The 22,390-nt window shown below is 38.6% G+C and overlaps 1 protein-coding gene across 20 annotated transcripts in view; it reads right to left on the bottom strand.

The window, feature by feature from the left end:
* GPHN (gephyrin) overlaps nucleotides 1–22,390 on the bottom strand; it is a 273,273-nt gene that overhangs the window by 35,799 nt on the left and 215,084 nt on the right. For all 20 annotated transcript variants that reach the window (XM_060274140.1, XM_060274146.1, XM_060274078.1 and 17 more), the window contains one exon: nucleotides 3,928–3,970. In XM_060274140.1, coding sequence (XP_060130123.1) covers nucleotides 3,928–3,970 — 43 coding nt within the window. The remainder of the gene's footprint in view (nucleotides 1–3,927; nucleotides 3,971–22,390) is intronic.

Below are 22,390 nucleotides of genomic sequence, written 5' to 3' on the forward strand. Positions count from 1 at the left end.
CTTTCACTAAATGCAACAAAAGGATCAATCACGATATTAAAATTATTTCTCATGAAATTCAAAACTACTATCACGGTTACAAAATATGTACTTGAAGAATAAAAGAAGAGCCCTGAAAGCTTATGAACCTCTAGCTGCAGCAAGTGCCAAGGAAGGCAGGGTCTCTTCCCTACTGATACCATCCCAGTTCTCTCCACTTACTACTTTGAAATTAATATGGGAGATAGACCCTATAGGCAAACTGAATGATTCTCAGTGGATTAAGATCTGGTCCACCCGTCCCTTTAGGTCTGTGTCTGCTAACATTAGAGATAATTTTTTAAAGGTGGTCCACTGTTGGTTTTTAACCCTGGTTCAACTAGCTCAGTGTTTCCCAACCTTGTGCCTCCAGCTGTTTTTGGACTACAACTCCCATCATCCCTAGCTAGCAAGACCAGTGGTCAGGAATGATGGGAATTGTAGTCACAAAACATCTGGAGGCACAAGGTTGGGAAACACTGAACTAGCTCATATTGTAAGATGTGGTTCCCTCCTATGCTGGTGGGACTGTAAGGCAGTGTTTCTCAACCAGTGTGCCTCCAGATGTTTTGGGACTACAACTCCCATCATTCCTGACCACTGGTCTTGCTAGCTAGGGATCATGGGAGTTGTAGTCCCAAAACATCTGGAGGCACACTGGTTGAGAAACACTGCTGTAAGGTATGAGGAACATATTGGCATACGTGGTGGGGATGCAACTATGTACACAAGTTCTGGAAGCCAGTTGTAATGGAGATTGGTATTATTGTTGCCAAACAAATCATCTTAGACACTAAGCCAGGGGTAGGCAACCTGAGGCCCCGGGGCTGGATGCGGCCCAATTGCCTTCTCAATCCGGCCCACGGATGGTCTGGGAATCAGCGTGTTTATACACGAGTAGAATGAGTCCTTTTATTTAAAATGCATCTCTGGGTGATTTGTGGGGCCTGCCTGGTGTTTTTACATGAGTAGAATGTGTGCTTTTATTTAAAATGCATCTCTGGGTTATTTGTGGAGCATAGGAATTCGTTCATCCCCCCCCCCAAAAAAAATATAGTCCGGCCCACCACCTGGTCTGAGGGACAGTGGACCGGCCCACAGCTGAAAAAGGTTGCTGACCCCTGCACTAAGCTATGCCTCTTAGCAAATTTTGATAGTTCCAATGCTGACCTTCATTCTCAACAATTAATTTTTATCTGTTGGTTGCCACTCATCTAGTGATCTCTCAAGGGTGGAAGGATGCATTTTGTCATTCTATGGATCCATGGTTTTAAAAAGTCATGATAAACTGACTCATAAAATACATGCCACCAACTTTGCTTCTGCTTGACCAAACAATCTTGTGATTTGCACATTCCCACTAAATAGGAGTTTAATTGGCAACATTCATGAATATTTGTATGTTTGTTACAAATATGAACCTTGTATTCCACCATGGAATATATTTTAAGTCACTCATTATTTTTTAAATGTTATGAGCAGACCAAAGCCTGCATTTATTTGGTTTTCCTTCTGTGCATAGTTGAAAACACTCATGGAAATTAACTCTCCAAATAATATCTGATTCCTGAAATTTGCCATCTTTCAAGGAGTGATTCATTATTAACCAACCTCAAGAGACTGAAAATTCTGAAAGGAAAAATCAGGAAGATCAATAGGAAGAGACAGCTTCAGATTTTATTTTAAAACTGTATAATTTTTTATACTATATAGTTGTCAAGGGGAACATCGGTTACAAGGATGAGTTTTTTCAGCCTCGAGGGATTCCATGCTGCATATACTAACAGATTTAAGTTAACTTCCTAAAGTAACTCATTATATTCTTCAAAGCAATATATATGCTGAAGAGTAATGGAGAAACCCTAAAACAGGTTTAGGGGTGGGAGGAAGGAGAGGGTGGAAAGTGCTGTTGTCGAAGTGGAAGTCATTCTGTGTGCACATACGGCTACTTAGTACTACATTGAATACAACCCTTTGCCCACTTCTCTAAAGGAATTACCAGTACTCTGCTCAATCAATGGATGGAAAGCAATGCCTAATTGTTGTTTATAAAGGGTTCCCCCCTTCTTTCTCCTTTCTTGGGATTAACTGAAAAACTGCAATAAAATATTTTTCAAAATACCCTCCCAAAACATTTTTAGATGTACACACATGTACGCACATGAGTGAGCATGCACACACTGTTTTGCATTTATCTGCAAAGATCCCTTCATAGTAATATTTCTAGCTACACATTTGCCCATGTTACAGTATGGTCAAGCAAGAAGCATATTTCCATCACTGTATGAGCACAGTTCTAAGGCAGGCAGAGAAATGGAAAGAAGGGCTGCAGCCTTAAGACTGCTCTGCCCATAGTCTTTCCTCACATTCTTAAATTCTAGAATGGTGAAAGATAATAGCTGGATCTCGATGTAATCATAAATTATGGTTTATTATTAAATGAAGTATTGGGTCTGTCAACTCCCTTCCCCACTCTTCAGCTAGGCTATTAGAAGATTGGAAATTAACCACACAGTTTAGCATTATGTCTGAATAAATAGTGGCTGGTCTTAAAAACTGTTTGTGAAACAAGCCAACTTCCAATTATGGTTTATGAACCTGACATGTTTCAATAAATCATAGTTAAGATTAACCATAGTCCAGGTTCAGGCATAACAGTAACTTGTGCATAACTGAAAACAGATGTGAAAGCTTCTTATCTCCTCATGGCCAGAGGAGGATGGGTACGGTAGTAGTTAAGGCTTGTTCAAGTAACAATAAACCATCATTTATCATTATGTCCAAATGGTGTTAATAGGACCTTGACATTTTGGGTGGTATTAAACTAACTCTCTGCTCATTGAACAAGGCCCACTAGTGCAATGGGACGTCCCCTGTTTCCTCTCCCTGTAAATCTGCTCTAGAGGATTGAAGAAACCAGCAGAACAGATTTAGCGAGCACATGTGGGGAGGAGAGGGAAGGGTCTTATGGGGCAAGGGGTTTTGCTTATACTAGTCATAAAGGTAAAGGTAAGGTAAAGGGACCCCTGACCATTAGGTCCAGTCGTGACCGACTCTGGGGTTGCGCGCTCATCTCGCATTATTGGCTGAGGGAGCCGGCGTATAGCTTCCAGGTCATGTGGCCAGCATGACAAAGCCGCTTCTGGCAAACCAGAGCAGCACATGGAAACACCATTTACCTTCCCGCTGTAGTGGTTCCTATTTATCTACTTGCATTTTGACATGCTTTCGAACTGCTAGGTTGGCAGGAGCTGGGACCAAGCAACAGGAGCTCACCCCGTCACGGGGATTCAAACCGCCAACCTTCTGATCAGCAAGCCCTAGGCTCAGTGGTTTAACCACAGCGCCACCTGGGTCCCTAGTCATACTAGTCATAGGAAGACTTTAAAAGTGTTCAGGGCATGTGTCCATTCATGACTGCTGGCAGGGCCGGATTAAGACCTTTAGATGCCCTAAGCACTTAAAAGATTTTGGTGCCCCCATATATATCTAATTCAAAAGATAACTTTTGAAAGATAATAAACCGTAAAATAAAGAAATATTTTTAAAAGGAAATAAAACCCACAGTAAGAAGGAAAATAATGTTTATTTTTTCTGTATTTGTATAATGTTTATTTTTGTTCAGCTATACTATATTTTCCATGGTAAATCCAGCAATGAAACATTTCTGTGGCGTCCCTTCCCTTCCCTCCAGCTCTGAGCACTGGAAATGTTATTTAACCACATGCATAACCCATGCATATTCTGCTGCCACAGAAGGCCTGAAAGGTTGCTTTAAAATAAATTTGAGTATCTCAGTTCTGCATCACATTATCTACTCTCATTGTGACTGCAAATAATCTTAGAATATGTGCAGTTTACACTATGAATTGCCATTTACTAATAAGCATTCAATGATGCAATACTTACTGGCTCTGAGGATATTCTCCTTACTGCTGCACCTGGATTGGACCTGTAGAGACAAGCACACAACTGGTGAGGCAGAACAAACAGGCACAAGTCACCATAGAAATTTAATGGGCAAGCTCCTGGGACCTGGAGATAGAGGCTTTACGCTCTTTTTTGCACTTTACCATTTATATCTGCTACATGATACATACTTGAGACAATTATTGGTTGACAATCTTAATCATACATAGGCATTAAAAATAAACCAACCTATAATAGAACAAATTTTGGTTAAATAAGTAAGAAAAATATTTCAAGATGTATATTTAACTTTAATGACAGATTTAAATTCAAGCTTCATTATAAATTGTGATAGAAAGGTGACTAGTTCCAATTCTTGCATTTTACTCTAAATCACACAAATACAGTATTTACATGAATCTAATGCACACATGTTTTCAAAAACTGGAAACCAAAAATTTGCTATGTCAGCAGTGTTTTTCAAGCTTGCAATCAAATATAATGTGCTATCACATCTAATGCACACCTTGATTTTCAGGATGTAACTTGGCGTGCATTACATTTGAGTAAATGTGGTAGTACAAAAATATTAACATATTATTGAAGATACTTGAAGCCTATTTTAATCAATTACCTAGGATATAAAAATAAGATAATATGAGAATAAATTGTTGGGTTTTGGTAACTTTTTACAACTTAATTTCATAAGTGTATCAATTATTTTTCATAGGAATATCAATAAGAAAGGTAAAGGGACCCCTGACCATTAGGTCCAGTCGTGACCGACTCTGGGGTTGCGCGCTCATCTCGCATTATTGGCCGAGGGAGCTGGCGTACAGCTTCCAGGTCATGTGGCCAGCATGACAAAGCTGCTTCTGGCGAACCAGAGCAGCACATGGAAACGCCGTTTACCTTCCCGCTGTAGCGGTTCCTATTTATCTACTTGCATTTTGACATGCTTTTGAACTGCTAGGTTGGCAGAAGCTGGGACCGAGCAACGGGAGCTCACCCCATCACGGGGATTCAAACCACCAACCTTCTGATTGGCAAGCCCTAGGCTCTGTGGTTTAACCCACAGTGCCACCCGCGTCCCAATATGAATAATACTGAGGTACTGATCCAAGGTACGACTGTAGCATCTCTTCAATATGAATAATACTGAGGTGTTTAAAACTACTTTGAAGAGATACTACAGCCGTACCTTGGATCCTGAACATCTTGCAAATCAAACATTTTGGCTCCTGAAAACTGCAAACCTGTAAGTGATCGTTCCAGTTTGCGAACTATTTTTGGAAGCCAAATGTCTGACAGGGCTTCTGCAGCTTCCAATTGGCTGCAGGAGCTTCTTGCAGCCAATCATTAGCCGCACTTTGGTTTCTGAACGTTTTGGAAGTCGAATGGATTTCCGGAATGGATTCCGTTCAACTTCTGAGGTATGACTGTATTATTCATCTGCTTTGGTAGTATTGTTTTACATTAAAAATGCCAGCATAAACACTGCTCCTACTTAAGTCTATAATATGACTTGCCATTAGGGATTTTTTGGACAACTAGGCAGAATGTATTACAGAACTGTACAGTATATAGAATCTATATGAAACAAGGACCTTGTTTTGATCTTTCATTTACTAGACTGTCCTGGATATATTGCTAAATCATAGTTTAGCAAAATGTGTACAAATGCTGCAAGACTCAGGCTTGTGCACCCTTCCCCTCTCCTTTGCACTTCTAAGATAACCAGAACACCATTACCATAACACTGAGAACTCTGGTTAATTTTAACTCTGGTTCAAACAAATCAGGATGAATTAATAGATTACAATACTGAGTTTGGAAATAGAGGAGAAAAATGTGAAAGCAGATCTCCTCTTCTGGTGTGTCAGAGGACAAGTGTGATGGAGAAGTATACAAGCCCAAGGCTTCCCACAGCTCATGCTTGTAATTCTAAAACCATGGTTTGGTGTTATATCTAAACTGGCCCACACACTGTTGAATCTACACAAGTGTTGTAGAAATATTTGGAATAGATGCTCAGAAGACCAATGCTTTGGGAGTGAGCAGATAATGCATGGATACCAGTGCATGAATATATTTTAGGAACCACTAAAAACATTTGGATTACCATTTGAAAGCATTCCTTTTGTGCAATTCTAATGAAATTGTTTATGATATACTAGTAATCTCAACAATTATAAATAAACTATTACAGATGTAATTTCCTTAAATCTATGAATAACAGGACAAATATTTTTATTCTTGTTAACTGTTCAATAATGCATCAAGGAGGGAAAAAATGTGAGTTAGATTTAAGTACTGTGTGAACAATGACATACTTACTGGATTTCCCTTCCAGGGCCAAACAATAAAATTTTTACAAACATAAGACATACCACTTGACTCATTTCAATGGAGAGTGTCAAAAGATATGTGAATTTGTTGGTGCACACAGAGAAGTAACCACCCTAGAATTCACACATGTAAGAGATCTGTGCAGGCATTTATGCACATACGGATCTCTGAATCTGGGAGTAGAACTTTCTTATGTTCTTCTAAAGACTCAATGGGTCTTCAAAAATATTTGGAACTTCTGAAGGAAGAAAGGAAAAAGAACATCTTAAAATTCAGGTTCCAGATTGTATTGTAGATTTACCTGTAAATGAAGCACATTTGATATTTAGATTACTAAGAGGAAAAAGCAGGAGGACTGTACATTGTTCCTGCAATTCTTTTTGAGTAAATGGACATATGAATTAATTAATATTGTAAATTTAATTTAATTATAAACCTCTTTCTTCTGTTCCACAGCAGCTTGCCCCAAACACATATATCTACACAATGAGTTGGAGGTCTACATCATTTATCACAACTCTATTTATTACAATGGAATACATTATGACAATAATGTTGCAACTTATAGTGGCTTATGGTTGTCCTTCCCTGAAAAAAATGTTATGTTTTAAAGTAACAAAAACAAAAGAAACCCACCCGTCTCCACCAAACATTACAATTATATTTTAAATAAAATAATGATGCCACATTTTGGCCCACAGTTGGTCTCCCGTCCCAGGTTATTGGAATCAAAGTAATATAAATTCTAATAACAGAGGAAATTGTTATATTGGATCTATCATAAAACAATTCTGGACCAAAGAGGTAAAATGGTACATGTGTGCACTGTGTGTGTGTGTGTGTGTGTTGGGTTCAGGTTCCAAATATGTGGTATGCAAAAAATGGTGCTGTTTCTAACTAGTGGAAAAACAAATGGGCAAGATGAAAATAACATAATTAAAACACACAGACCTAAAAGGAGAGAAGGTACAAGAACAAAATACAAACACAAGACAATCTAGAAAATGATGTATGGAAATATAAAAATGATCCATAGGGCACAGATAAGAGGGCAGATGGTAAAAACAATACTGAAGTAGTAAAAATGGAAGTCAAGAGAATTTGCAATGAAGTGTAAAAACAGAAGGAGCCCAAAACCATAGCGCAAAGCTAAGTTTGCGAATGGAAAATAGCTCCTTTGAGCAGTAATAGTTACTCTCGAGTCGTAGCCTCTATTCCTCCTGAGTTCATCTTTAAGCCCTTCCAATTTATAGTGGAGCTAGTGCATGGACAAAAACAAGAAATTTATAATGAGCAAAGCAGCTGAGACTTGTAGGTTGACTCATCTAATATTAAAAAGGCTCTCAGACTAACACTCTAGCCATGTTGAAAAGGAGGTGGCAAAAATGGATAGCTGGTTTTAAAAGCAGTGTCTGAGAGGAATTTTCTTTTGCAAATACAAATTACTTAAATGACAAATCTGTGGGCTGTTTTGGAGGCCTCGGGATTTCAAATAGGCTCATTCAAAATGGTTTTAAATGTCAAAAGAGACCACATTGTTCCAATACATGCGTGTCTTAATTAAAGAACGGCTATAGGACTTAGGGGAACAGGAAGAACATGTGCCTTGTACTGTTCTTCTGTACTTCTGTGCATAGTATGAAATAGAACTTCTGAATCTCTACCTTTATCCTCCTGAAGGAGGGAAAGGTTGTATATCTTACTGCAAGGTAAGCAGCAAAAGTTCTATTTTAGAAGCTTCAGGGAAGCACAAGAACAGAAAAAAAAAATGAATTTCATGCCCCACTTGCTTATCCAAACCATCCAAAGCTACTGTAAGACTTGGTTCAAGTGTTATGCAAACTGTGAACTGGTATGGCTGCTTCCCATATCATTCTGGTAATGTTTGAAAGGAAGTGATTATGTGGACAGATTTAACTGATACTGTTTCTTCCCATGCTTGTGTAAACATCAGTGTGCAGACATATGTACACTGAAATTCTCTATTTTGTGACACTGCAGGATATCTAGGCTGCAGTTCTACGCATTTACCTGGGATTAAGCACTGTTGACTACAGAGGTCCTGGAACACGTAATTAAACAGCCAGTCTGAGCACTTAGAAAATGATGCTGTGATTACTAAGACCCAGCATGGGTTTCTCAAAAACAAGTCATGCCAACTGAATCTCATTTTTCTTCTTCTTTTCTTACAAGCTTGGTGGATCAGGGAAATGTTGTGGAGGTAGTGCATCTTGATTTCAGTAAGGCTTTTGATATGAGATTCTTCTGGATAATCTGGTAAAATGTGGGCTGGCTGAGGTTAACTGTTAGGTGGATTTGTAGCTAGTTGAGTGACTGAACCCAAAGAATTTTCATTGTCTTGGAAAAAAGTGACAAGTACAGTGCTGCAAGGTTTTGCCCTGGACCCATTGATGTCCAACATCTTTATAAATGACTTGGATGAAGGTATTGAGGGCATGCTCATCAAAGTGGCAGATGACACCAAACTGGGAAGGGTATCCAATTCCACAGAAGACTGAATTGGGATTCAAGATGACCTCAACAGATTGGAGAACTGGGCCCAAACTAACAACATGAATTTCAGTGGGGGAAATGTAAGGTTCTGCACTTAGACAGGAATAACCAGCTGCACGAATACATGACGGGGGTTGCCAGTAGTACATGTGAAAAGGATCTAGGGCGTCTTAGTAGACCATCAGCTTAACATGAGTCTGCAGTGTGATGCTAGAGCAAAAAAAGCTAATGCTGTTCTAGGCTGCATCAACAGAAGTATAGTGCCCCTATCAAGGGAAGTAATGGTGCCACTCTATTCTGCCTTGGTCAGACCCCACCTGGAGTACTGTATCCAATTCTAGGCATCACAATTCAAGAAGGATATTGTTAAGCTAGAACGTGTGCAGAGGACGGCAACCAAGATTATCAAGGGTCTGAAAACCAAGCCATATGAGGAATGGTTGAGGGAGTTGAGTATGTTTAGCCTGGATATGGTTAGCCTGCTTTCACTGTTTTGAAGTTAAATTAGTGCACTCTTGTTATATTTGTGTTTTAAACACTGAGGAGCACTTCTTCCACAAAAATGAGCATTAATCCACAAGTGAAATAAAACACTTAAAGCAGACAGAGAATGGTTAAAACATACTTGCTAACATAGCTACCAACTATGATAGATCAAAATCATGAAACATTTGACAGCAAAAATGTTTTTTAAAATCCATCTCATTTTTTATTGTAACATTAAAGTGCCTCTGGGATTAATGCTACAAAAGAAATTATATGAAAAATCCATGCTAAACATGAAAAATTAAATAAAAACATAACCAACCGCATCAAACCAAAACCACAGTTGAAGAAGAAAGCAGAGAGAAACCTTGAACATGTGACTATAATCTTTAGAAAGATTCAAGAAATTACTTACCTTTTATAGATCATAACAAGATTAGCACAGGGCAGGTACAATTAAAAGCCAAGAGTCAAGGTAAAATGAATTGCTATACAATGATGAAGAGTTTTGAAGCCAACATGATAAGCTAACTCTTATGAAGAACATTTCAACTCACATTTAATACAGTACAGAGGACACTGACAACAATTTTTTTTGCCACTGACAGAGAATAGTGATTTTGTTCAAGAGGAATAGTGGAAAGCTAACCCATAATCTATACAATTTATGGGAAAGCTTATAATTCATCTTCATAGAGACATGCAGTATGTGGAACCACCAGTAGAAAAGCAAATTAGTAGACATATACACACAGTGTTGACTAAGATATAGGAAAGGGTAATGGATTATCTAAGCTATAATGAAGGAAGCAAGAGAAGCAAAGCACAGCAGCAAGTATGAAGTGAGAATTTTATTTTAAATTTATGCATATTTATTTAAGTCTGCACACAAAATATTATTCATATAATATACCACAGGTTGTGGCTTTGCATAAATGCAGAACTCTTATTGCCCTTCATACAATATTAAAGTTGGTGGCAAAAGAGGTATATTTTCATATAGGTACAAAGTTCTTCTGCTGAAGTTTTCATTGAGCACAGAACTAATCCTAAAATTTATCCCTGAAATATAAGATCTTAATGACTGTTTTCTTTTGTTTAAATGCTTCACTTGAATAAAACTGGTATCTATTATTTTAGCAACATTCAAGCTTCACCAAATGTTGATATTTGGGATTACGTCTCTGAGAAATACAATCTATGAGGCTTTGGATGAAACTGACACAGTGCCACCAGTAGAAGGTGTTCCTTATTCAGCTGGCAAGTTGTTGTTTTGTAAAATTTTGAAGGAATTTCTACAAACATCTCTTGCCTATGAATGTTCACTTTCCAAAAATCACTTGACGTTGTTTTTGTCATGTCCAAAGTAATTTGTAAGTTTGGAGACATATGAAAATACCTGAGGCATATAATAATATATCAAACATGGAGCAAGTTACTTGTAATAAGAAAGATTAGTTTTGTGAACTGCAGTATATGACATTTTTATGTATCTTCAGAGATGGATAATAACTGAGTGAGTGTACTATGTCAATTAAATATTAAAAGATATACCGTATATTCCGGCGTATAAGACGACTGGGCGTATAAGACGACCCCCAACTTTTCCAGTTAAAATATAGAGTTTGGGATATACTCACTGTATAAGAAATACGACCCGGCGTATAAGACGACCCCTGACTTTTGAGAAGATTTTCCTGGGTTAAAAAGTAGTCTTATACGCAGGAATATACTGTAATTAGTCCCCCATATGATTTTTCTTTCGAAACCTTTCATCTCTTAAAATTAACATTCACTTGATAAAGCAACCGAGAAATTTCGTTGTTCCCGCAAGGGGACAATGACAATAAAGTATTCTATTCTATTCTATTCTATTCACTTCAGTCCCATCTCTTTCATAAATGTCTTTTGTGTAAGTACCATTGTCAGGATCTCTTAATCACTGAAGTAGTGTTTAGAATCCAGTTGTGCCCTTGCATTCACAGAAAGGCTTTTGACCCAGTTGATCCACAGTAATGGAAAAGGAGGGGAGGCAACTTTTGCGGCTTGCTCTTTTTCCTTGCAACCTTATGGTATCGCTGCTGAAACAGCTGCCCACGAGGGCCGCTGGGGGTGCAGGACAATGGCCCGCGTCCTGACCGTGTCTCCCAAGCCTCCCCCGAGCTGCTGCCGTAAGGAAGGGAGAAGGGGGGGAGGCCGCCAGCAAAGCAGAGTGCCTCCCCCCCGGAAGCAGCCCAAGAGTGTGGGGCAATGGTGCACAGCCTGCCTGCTGCTCCCAAGCTTCCCCTATGCCAGCCATAGCTGCCAAGTTATCCCTTTTTTAAGGGATTTTCCCTTATGCTGAATAGGCTTCCTCGCGAGAAAAGGGAAAACTTGGCAGCTATGATGCCAGCTGAGAGAAGAGGGAAGAGGAAATGCCACTGGCAAAGCGGTGGCTCCCCTCCCAAGAAGCAGCCTGGGAGTGCAGGGCAACAGCCCGCACGCCGCTCCCAAGCCTCCCCTGGCGCTGGTAATAACAGGAGGCGGTAGAGCCAGGAGGCAGGCCACACCCGCAATTAAGCCTTGAATTTTAAAAGTGCGGCTTATTTGTGGATGCGTCTTATATTTGGGCCAATATGGTATCTCCTCTTCTATTACTGTATGCCTCCGCTAAATCAAAGACTCATCTGCAAATGGAAGGACTCTTGTGGAAGAGCATCATTAGAGACATCCATGAAATCTTACAAAATCTTACAGAATTATATGACCCTCATAATGTCCCCCCCCCTTTTTAGCCGTTCATAGTTGATTAGCTGAATAAAACCTATTATTCAGAAGAATCTGTCCTCCTACTGACAACCTGCAGGCATGCAGATAGGTATTGACCTGCATGTATTTTTAACATTAGCTATATTACTTGGTGTAGCTATTCTGCCTTAAAAATACATTGAAAAGATCTCAGAATGGTTTTTATCTTTAAAAAAATAAAACCCTCAACACATCACTGAGGTATAATGGCACAGATATGGGATAAGTTGTACTTAAAAACATTATTGATCTGATTTTTAAAAGTCGTTAATTGCCCCCTTAAATACTATTTGCTTGAAGCAGGACTACACCTTTCCTTCATTATATTTGTATGCTTACCAAGCTAGTAACACAGGATTGAGGCTAATTTCATTTTAGTGCTAAATCGCATTGCTCCAAAGTAATCACCCACACATAATACGTTGATGGAAGAAGTGCTGTGACAGGAGTACTGATTGTTTTTCAGCAGGAATATCAACTCAGGATCCATCAAAATACCAATAAAACAAACATAGAAGTTCAAACTTCTGAGTTTTTATTGGTTGATCTTAAAAGTACTTTATAGGCCAAACACATCGCATTAGAATGGGCCGGAACATTGTAGATTCCAGAATATTGATGCAATACGCTTCTGGCAACTTAATATGTTGGTGAAGCAGCTAGAACAATCTATTTCTACACATTTTCAGGGACAGGCCTGTGCTTTCCTACTAATAAAGTAAGAGTGATTGTAAGCACCATGTAAAAAAGATTTCAGAAAGTGAAAACGGTCAAACAAATTAATGCAGTTTCTAAAACCATTAAGGGTAACAAACACCTGCTTGATAGGTCACCTGTCAAAGTGGCCTGGGGAAGATTCACCCCTTCTGGATTCAGCCCTCTGGCTTGATCCATTTCCCCATCTCTGGTTTAGAAACTAAAATTGAATTAATGCTTGCTACACAATTACCATATTTTTCCATGTATAAGACTATATTTTTTCCTAAATTTTTGAAGTTTAAAATAAGGGGTTGTCTTATACATGGATAGTGCATACTGCATTTTCTTAATTTTGAGTCCCAAAAAATACATGTTATACATGGAAAAATATGGTATCTCCCTTTTTAGACTATAGTGGCCTCCCTTCCCTAAAAAGAAGAAGATAATTTATTGGAGGTGTATAGTACTGGGCATTACTCTGTCTTCTTGGAGAGGCAGACATACATTTTCTCCTTTTGTCACAACTCTAGGAGACTGACAGATATATATGTCCTACTTTCCTCCTATATCAATCATGTTCATGGAAGTGAGGCCTATTTTATTTCTCAAGCAGCTAGGGAAAGAAAATAGTAAACCATATTTCTCCTTGCTTCCATGTGCAGCCATATATCATGAATTCTTGTTTTGGTCCCATATAAAAAGTGTGTGTCCCCTGATTTCATCTAGATATAGTTAAGTCTGAACTATCTATCAGGGAAGAAGAAGTTTTAATAGATATTGGTGATGTGAAAAATGGATCCATGCTCAAAAACTTTATGTAATATTTATTTTAAAGAAGTAAGCCCTCTTATCATTTTGGGAAAAAGACGAGAAAAATCACCAACAATAACTGCATATTAAGATTGATGCTCCCAAATCCAGTAAGAAATAATAGGTATCTAATATACTGTAGATCTATTTAACAGTTAATTTTAGATTGAAACAGTGTCCGAGGGATTGCATGAGTTGTTTCTCCCCCCAAATTATATTAACAGTTAACAGGCATTATCTGGCAGTAGTCAGTGGTTGACTCATCTTGAATAAAAGCAGGCATAAAATTAATACCTCATTAATCAGAAGAAGGGTGGGAATAGGGAAAAGAAACAAGATCATACAAATATAAGTCTACAATACAGCACGAAACTGATTTATGGGCTGAGGGTGACTAGATCTACAAAAATCCTGCTACATGAAATGAGCAAAGGTAAGGGTAGTTATATGATGTAAGTGGAGAGGGTGTCTAATAACTTGGGTTGCAAAATGGAGGATAAATTGAATATTACATCAAGTACAGCATTGCGAGATTACACAGATAAAGTTAAGAGTGCTTGTTTATTATTAGTTTGGTGGTTATTGTTGCTGAGTTTGGAGAAAGAGCTCAGGTATTAAGAAGTTTGATTTAAAAGTGCACATGATGGGAGCTAAGAGAAGAATGCTTCCATAATAAGTAGACATGATTAGCAATACAGTATAGTATAATTTCCCATTGCCCAGGAAGCTAAAATAAATATACAATTATAGTGTTTTTATGTTCTTCTGAAAATACCAAGCAACATTTGAATTTAGAAAGCATAGAGACATAGGCTTTTCACAGCATTGGAAAGAATAAATGAATCACCCTAGTCCAATTCCCTGATCTAAGACTGGATATTTTACCAGATCACCAACAAAGTCCTGACCAATATTTTATATACATCTTTCCCAAAAAGTATGTAAATATCTAAGTTAGGATGGAAATGAAAACAAAAAAGTAAAGTTGTCCATTTTAATTGTATGTACTTGGGGGGATATTTTTCTTTCTTAACTTGCATACTGTGCAATAACTATGTCTAAAGTGTGGTGTCTAGGAATGGATTAACTGCTCAGTTTCTCAGTTTGCAGTTCAATTCACACTTCCACAACAGTTTGCGATTTTTTTCATAAAATCCTCATGAAAAATTTATCAGAATTTTAGTGTTGATTTATGTCCTAAGACACTTTTGTTTGTAGTTTTGACTAATGTACAGATTTTTGCAAGCAAAGTATAATGTATTTTTGTGTGCTATTCTCACCAATAGATAATTTTTATTTTATCTCATAAAATTTATACAGTGCTTGATTTAAAAAATCTCAGTGGTTTACAAAAAAGATAATACACTAACAATAATTTAAGGCTTCCAAAAAGTTAAAATAACAATAAACTAAAAACTCGCATTAACTTTCTCAATATGTGGGTAGGCTTGTCTACAGAAAAATGTTTTTAGCAGGGGCCGAAAGGAGTATCAGTGAAGGCACCTGCCTGATATCAATAGGCAGTTTTAAAGTGTAGGTATCACAACACATTTTTATACACATCTTTTCTTAGCATATGCGAGTTTCAAAGGAGAGCTGTGTTTCAGTTTGTGTATTATATTGGAAAGTGTGAATTAGGTAGTTTCTTGTTGAAACTGAAACAAAATCAAATTTCTTTCCCACCCCTAGTGGTGTCCTGTAAGGGAAGAACAATTGCATCCCTGGATTTGTGTTACGTCTCAGCCAGGGAAGTCCTCATCAGAGGAGGGTGTCATGTCAAGGTCTGCAATATCTCAAGGACCACCTCTCACCATATGAACCAGCCTGGATCCTGTGATCTTCATCTGAGGCCCTTCTTTGTGTGCCTCCTCCATGAGAGGTCTAGAAGGTGGCAATACAAGAATGGGCCTTTTCTGTGGTGCCTTCCCATATGTGGAATGCTCTCGCTAGGGAGGCTCACCTGGCACCTTCATTATGTATTTCTAGGTGCCACGCAAAACAATTTCGCTATAACCAGGCTTTTGGCTGATTAATATTCAACAGGCTTTTAAATGTGTTTGCTTTTATTATGTATTTTGCATTCTCATTTTGTATTTATATGTTGTGAACCGCCATGTGATTTTCGGGTAAAGGGTGGTATACAAATGTAATAAATAATAGAACAACAATAATAAAATAATGTCCCAGACAGGAAAGTCCTCATCAGGATAGGCCCAGAAGGGCCCAGGCTTGTACCTCTATCTGGAGGTGAGAAGAAGAAGAGTTTGGACTTGATATCCCACCTTTCACTCCCCTTAAGGAGTCTCAAAGCGGCTAACAATCTCCTTTCCCTTCCTCCCCCACAATAAACACTCTGTGAGGTGAGTGAGGCTGAGAGACTTCAGAAAAATGTGACTAGCTCAAAGTCACCCAGCAGCTGCATGTGGAGGAGCGGAGACGCGAACCCGGTTCACCAGATTATGAGTCTGCCGCTCTTAACCACTATACCACGCTGGCTGGGATCCTGTGATAAAGCAGAGGAGGGGCCGTCTATACTCAGGGTGAGTTCAGCCTCCATCACTGAGACTGAATGGGTCCCAAGTCCAAGGGAAAGGTGGTGCCTTAAACACCAGATAGAAACCCTAACTTCTCCTCTTGCCTTACCCTTTGTTGTGGAGCTTGACCTTGGACCAGTCCTGGATACAAAACCCCAGAAAGAATAAGACAATTCTAAAATGTATTTATTGATGTGTGTTTTTCTCTTTTTAAATCTACCAAAGAATAAAATAAGAAAACAAAAACAAAAACGGGATTAAGGGGTTTTCTCAGGACAGTGGAGCATGTGTGTCCCATTGGGTGGTGGTGGCGGCACTCAGCCTTCTTCTGTTAAGAAATGCTCTATGCGGGGCTGGAACAAAAAATGGGGAGTCGAGGAGGATCAGTTCGGGTGTGTGAGAAACATTCCTATTTTCATCTGAGGAATGTTGGAGTGTGTGAACTTATGCCTTAAACAACTGCTCCCTCTTCTATTTTCACATGAAATGTGCACAAGCAGTTGAAAGCAGTTGCTCAAAGAAAAAAAAAGTTCCACAAGGCATGTCTAAATTCTTGGGCATGCCTAAGATAGATATTTGGATCTCAGATACTGACATTAGATAAACAATAAAAATGTTTGGATAGACCTGAACTATACAATAACCAACTACTATAAAATATAAATATTGTTTATTAATGAGCTATCCCCTCGAGTGAAACTTGCAAGGGGTCATTTCTTAATTAAGTTATTAAAGCTGCAATACTTGCCATCAACCTGAGACATGGTTCCAAGTAAACATGCCAAAGATTACATTGCATGATGACCGAATGAATTAAACAGAAAGCACAGAAAAAAGGATGACAAACTGCAAGGAGTTCTGCATAGGCTTTTAGAAAAGTAGAGGTGCCCTGTAATACAAAACTTCTTAAAACACTCCTTTGAAATAACATTACTTGCAATTTGTCTGAATTAATGAAAAACTCCTAGCTGGGATATCTACATATCCTTTCAACAAAACCCTTTCATAAGCTCACTTTACACTGTACATATATACTATCCCCTACTTTAGGCATCAACCCCAACACCAAAGAATATTTAACAGATACTTAACATGCAATGATGAAATCCTAAAGCATCAAGTAAGCTTTTCTTGATGTAGATTGGTGTGTGGTGTGGCAGTTTGTTATGAGAGGAGTACGAGATTGAATAAAGAAATAGAAAGTAAATGGAAAATGTTATTTTCTAGCCGCTTCATCTGTGTATTTGCACAAGCACACGTGCGTAGGAATTCTGCATTCTGGAAGAAAATAAACATTTCCCAAATGCTACTAAAATTCCTACTAAAGACTGATTGTAATGTGTCTTATATTCAGGCTTAAAAACAATAAAACAAACATAAAACTGTCAAGATGCTCTGGATTTAAATGTGTCAAATATCAGCTTTCAAGCTACTGTGAAAGCCAGTCAACTATTCTCATATCAACCATGTCAGGTCTTTCTAAAGTCATAGTGACCTGAAGACAGAATCAGGATTCAAGATAACCTTAACAGATTGGAGAACCGAGCCAAAACTAACAAAATGAATTTCAATAGGGACAAACGGTTCTAGACAGGGAGGAGACATGATAGCCATCTTCAGATATCTGAAGAGCTGTTACATTGTTGATGGAGCAAGCTTGGTTCTCCTGCTCCAGAGGGTACGACTTGAACCAATAGCTTCAAGTTACGTACATGAAAGGAGATTCCGACTAAACATCAGGAAGAATTTAAGAGCTGTTCGACAGCGGAATGGACTCCTTGGGAGGTGGTAGACTCTCCCTCCTTGGAGGTTTTAAGCAGAGGCTGGAGATTCCTGCATCACAGGGGGTTGAACTAGATGAACCTTGGGGTCCCTTCCAACTCTATAATTCTATAATTTTGGCCTTCTAATCAATATGGAATTAGCTTGATTGATTTCATATATATTTCATGACCCCTTTTTGAAGATGACTCATTTTACTTTCAAATTCTCCAACAATATAAACTGATATCAGAAAAAAAATGCAAAGAAAAATAAGAACTGATTTCCTGGTGTACATTTATGTTTTATTTTCAATCTGAAGGCTGTTGGTAGTTGTGGCTGTGAACAACATTTTATTGCCCTTTTTTCAAGCCAGAAACTTTTAAAAGATGTATACAAAATACTGAATTTTAAAAAAAATCAACTTTATTTATGATGGTGTTCCCCTCCCCTCAGTGTCTTATTGCAGGAATTTTACAAACAGTTTCCCCCTCCTTGTTCTGTGAGAGGCAACAAGGCACTACAGGGAATACTCAACTCATCCACATTTATTTTTTCATTGTACAAAATCATATTGGAAACTGAAGGATATTGTTCCTAAAGTATATTGAAATGATATAGTTTTGGCAGATATATATTTGACTGCTGCTGTGCCTTCCGCAAGCAAACTGAAAGGCTTCCTTCATTATTTTGTTTCAGCATTTTTCAAACACAGCACATGCAAGAAGCCAGAAAGAGATGGATAGAGTCACAGGAAAGGGAAAGCTGAAGGTGACAGTAAATGGCTGTGATACAAAGGCAGATATATATATATAAAACAATGTGTCCACTGAAAACTATCTATGGGGAGTTTCATAAATAAGCACAGTGTGGACCATCCAATTACATACCAATTATAGACAACACTGTATAAAATACAGAGCTGAAGGCCAAGTAATTTTATACATGATTGCAGCTAATGTGATTTAATATTTTAAGTGAGAAAATTTTAATGAAATGTCATTAAAAAAGAATAGATATATCTATGACCAAAAGAGCTACCCTTAATTATGATTGCATGTTTAATAAAGTGTGTATTAAAAGTCTCCTTGACAAAAATTATACATAAGAGAATTTTCAGCAAAGGGTCAACCTTTCTCGGAGATTACTAAATTCTACCATAGCTAATAATAAAAGCCAATATAGAGTGTCATAATATAGGTCCTGCATACTAGGAAACTGGAAAAGCAGAACTTTAATGGTCCAGGACGGACTTGGAGGCATATTGAAAGTGTAACCCTATTTAATGCAAGTAATCTATAATGCTTTGAGATTATGAAACATTTTAGTGGAGTTAACCACTAATAGATATTTCTATATAAAACAAATCAATTAAGCTACAACACAGCTTGGTTGCAGCTATTCAGTAAGTTTATTTTCTTTTGGGAAAGGCTTCGGAATTCTTGCAAATTGTCTTGTCTCCCTTACGTTGTCAGAACTAAATTTCTAAATCAGAGTTTTCTGCATACTAGAACTAATCTCTTCTAAAGTTGTGTGTGTGTTCAGATGCACTATAACAGAAATTTATAGTACATATCAAAACCACGAATCCATACAATAGAGCTTGCTGTTGCTTTTGTTTTGATATAGGGTGTTATTTAACTATATGTATTATGCCACTCAATTGTAAGTTACAAAACTATAAAACAATGAAATTCTCAAAAATAGTTTAAACTGGTATTTAAAAGCATTCTCAATATGATTTAAATGGGCTACTTTTGTAGCCCAAAAGTGATAAAACACATGTCTGATAGCCTTGCCTGAACAAAATATATATTTAGCAGGCACTGAGAAAAATACAGCAAAGTTGCCTGCCTGATGTCAATAGGCAGGGAGTTCCAAACTGTAGGTGCTGTGGTACCTGTAATAGTGGCAGTTTCACAGATCAAAGTGGTTAAGTGTACACATATGGGGTAAGGTGATCCCACAAGTCAACTGGTCTCAAGCTGCTATGGGATTTATATATAAATAGTAACATTTTGAACTCGGCCAAGTAGGAAATGGGCAATCAGAGCAGATGTCTGAGTTGAGATATTATATTCAGACAGAGTCTCACTCTCATCAGCAATCATGCTTCAGTATTCTGCATTAACGGCAGCTTCTGAACCAAGCACAAGAGAAACCCCACACATAGTGCATTGCAATAATCCAATCTTGAAGTCATCAATGCTAGTCTTACTCAGGACTCAACACTAACTCAATTCAGAGTAGACTTACTGAAGCTCAAGGGCATGTAAGTTTATTGATTTTAATGAACAGGACTTAGTTGAATACAAACCTTAGTTTAGTAAAGCTGGAATTCAATGTGTGAAGTGAGGTATGTATGCAGGGAACAACCAGGGCACGGTGTGTGCCAGAGGGGCCGTGTCTCTGGGCATGGATTTTTGAGGGGGCACGAAGCAGGCACACACGTGTGCACACGCACATAGAATTGGAGGAACCAATGCTCGTGGAGAGGAGCACCAGGCAGGGTCATGCTGGGAGTGCTGGTGTGGGGGCACTTGCTTTGCACTGACCAAGTGCCTCATCAACTGGCAGGGCTTCCCCCCGCATGGGTGGGCAGGGCTGGGATGCCTCAATGGGCTCCTCCACCCTATGTGCCCTGCCCCTCCAGCACACGTGTGCCCGCCCCGGGCACTCACGCCACTGGGAAACAAGATTTGCTTGTGCAACAAGACTCCCCCCTTCATCATCAACCCTCCAGAGCAGATTTGGGGATGCACAGGCTGCAGAGGGGATCTCATAGTGCAAGAGGACTTCATTTCATGCATGCATCAACTTAGTTGGTGCCCTTGGTCTTTGAAGGAAATATTGGGGACTGCACAGAAGCCAATGCAAGGGCTCCTGCTAGCACTGTAGGGCTTCCCCCCTCTCCTCCCCTGTGCGCCTCTTGTGCCTCCCCCAAATCTGCTCTGGAGGATCAGGAGAACCCGCAGAAAAACATGCAGGGAAAGAAGAGGGGAGCATCATTTTGCCTGGCAAGCATAAATGCTTGTGCTGATAGAACAATCAGAACAGTGTCATGTTGAATGCTTACCTATAGCTATTTTCTTGGTAGAGGCTCTTATTTCACTCAATATAAGGAACTGATAATTTATGGAAAGATCCCATACTAATACCCTATCCTGTAACTATAATAGACACTCATTCTGTTAAGTCCAAGTTGTTGTTGTTTCTTGGAAATAGTTCATTGTGGTTTCTTGCAATTTAAAGCTCTCATCATTTTAATGACATGGGTGAAATTAACTTTCAACAAGCTTTAACAGCATTGAAAGTTTGCGATGCATCATGATGGAACAATTCCAAGAACATGAATATCCATCAGGATCAACTATAAAGGAAGACATGTAAAAGTGACTTTTTAAAATGCAAGAAGATGGGAAAAGGGGCATCTGCTAATGCAAGAATATGCATAGTTTCCCACAAACAGTGTTCACTAGAAAAACCAAAGAAACAACATATGCATCAGCAGATGTCTGTAGAGAACATACTATACTTTAATCAGTCACATAAACCCAGCAGATTAATAAATTTGTTTAAGGAATCAACAAAACGTATTAGGTCTATGTTCAGTTCAAAGAAGACATAAAACTCATGTAACCCGTCCTTTTGGAATATAGTCTTCTCAGGAGTTTTAGTTTTCCATGAAAACACACATAGAGGTTCATTTTCCAAATGTCAGTAGTACAGTCCAACTGTTGGCCTTGCAGTCAGGGAATGGCTTTTGATCCAGTGCATACCTCTGGTAATGGAACAAGGGGTGAGGCAATTTTTGCCAATTTTTTTCTCCCCATGCAGCCTCCCCTCCAAAAAAATAATCTGCTCCAGAGAGCCGGGGGACCCTCCAGAACAGAGTAGAAGAGGGCTGCAAGGGGAAATAAGGAAAAACAAAACAAAAACCACCCCAAGCATCTTTCCCTCTTCTGTTAGCAGAAGTGTCTACTAGATCAGAAGCCCTCTTGTGAGTGCAAGATATGAAACTGTTGTATTTCATGCCTAACATGTGCAAGTGCTTCACAGTGGCCAACCAAATGCCACTGGGTTTAGATTATGGTCTTCCTGTTTGTCTCCAGCAGCTGGTGTTCAGATAAGCACATCAACTAAAGCAACAGTTGCCACTGCTTATTGTAGTGATTCTAGCTAAGTCAAGACTAACTAAACCTGTTTTCAACTTCTAATATTTACTTTGGGTCCTAGTAAGGGGCAGGAAAAAATGAAGCTCAGGGTGAAATGGCTCAGGGTTGTTATAGGGATTAAAAAGCTGACTTGATCATAACAGAGGTTGCCAAAATATTGAGTAGTCTCATTAGTCCATATCCCATTCAATCAAGGGAAACTTGACAATAAACATCTGGCCTACTTAAGAAACAAACAAAGCAAGCCTAGTTGGGGTGGGGCAGATAAAACCTTGTTCTACAAGTTCTCATATCATCTTAATTTGAAAATAAAGGTACTAATGGCTTCTGTGTTTTTAATATGGGGGA

Source organism: Zootoca vivipara, chromosome 1 (assembly GCF_963506605.1).
Source record: "Zootoca vivipara chromosome 1, rZooViv1.1, whole genome shotgun sequence".
Taxonomy (NCBI): domain Eukaryota; kingdom Metazoa; phylum Chordata; class Lepidosauria; order Squamata; family Lacertidae; genus Zootoca; species Zootoca vivipara.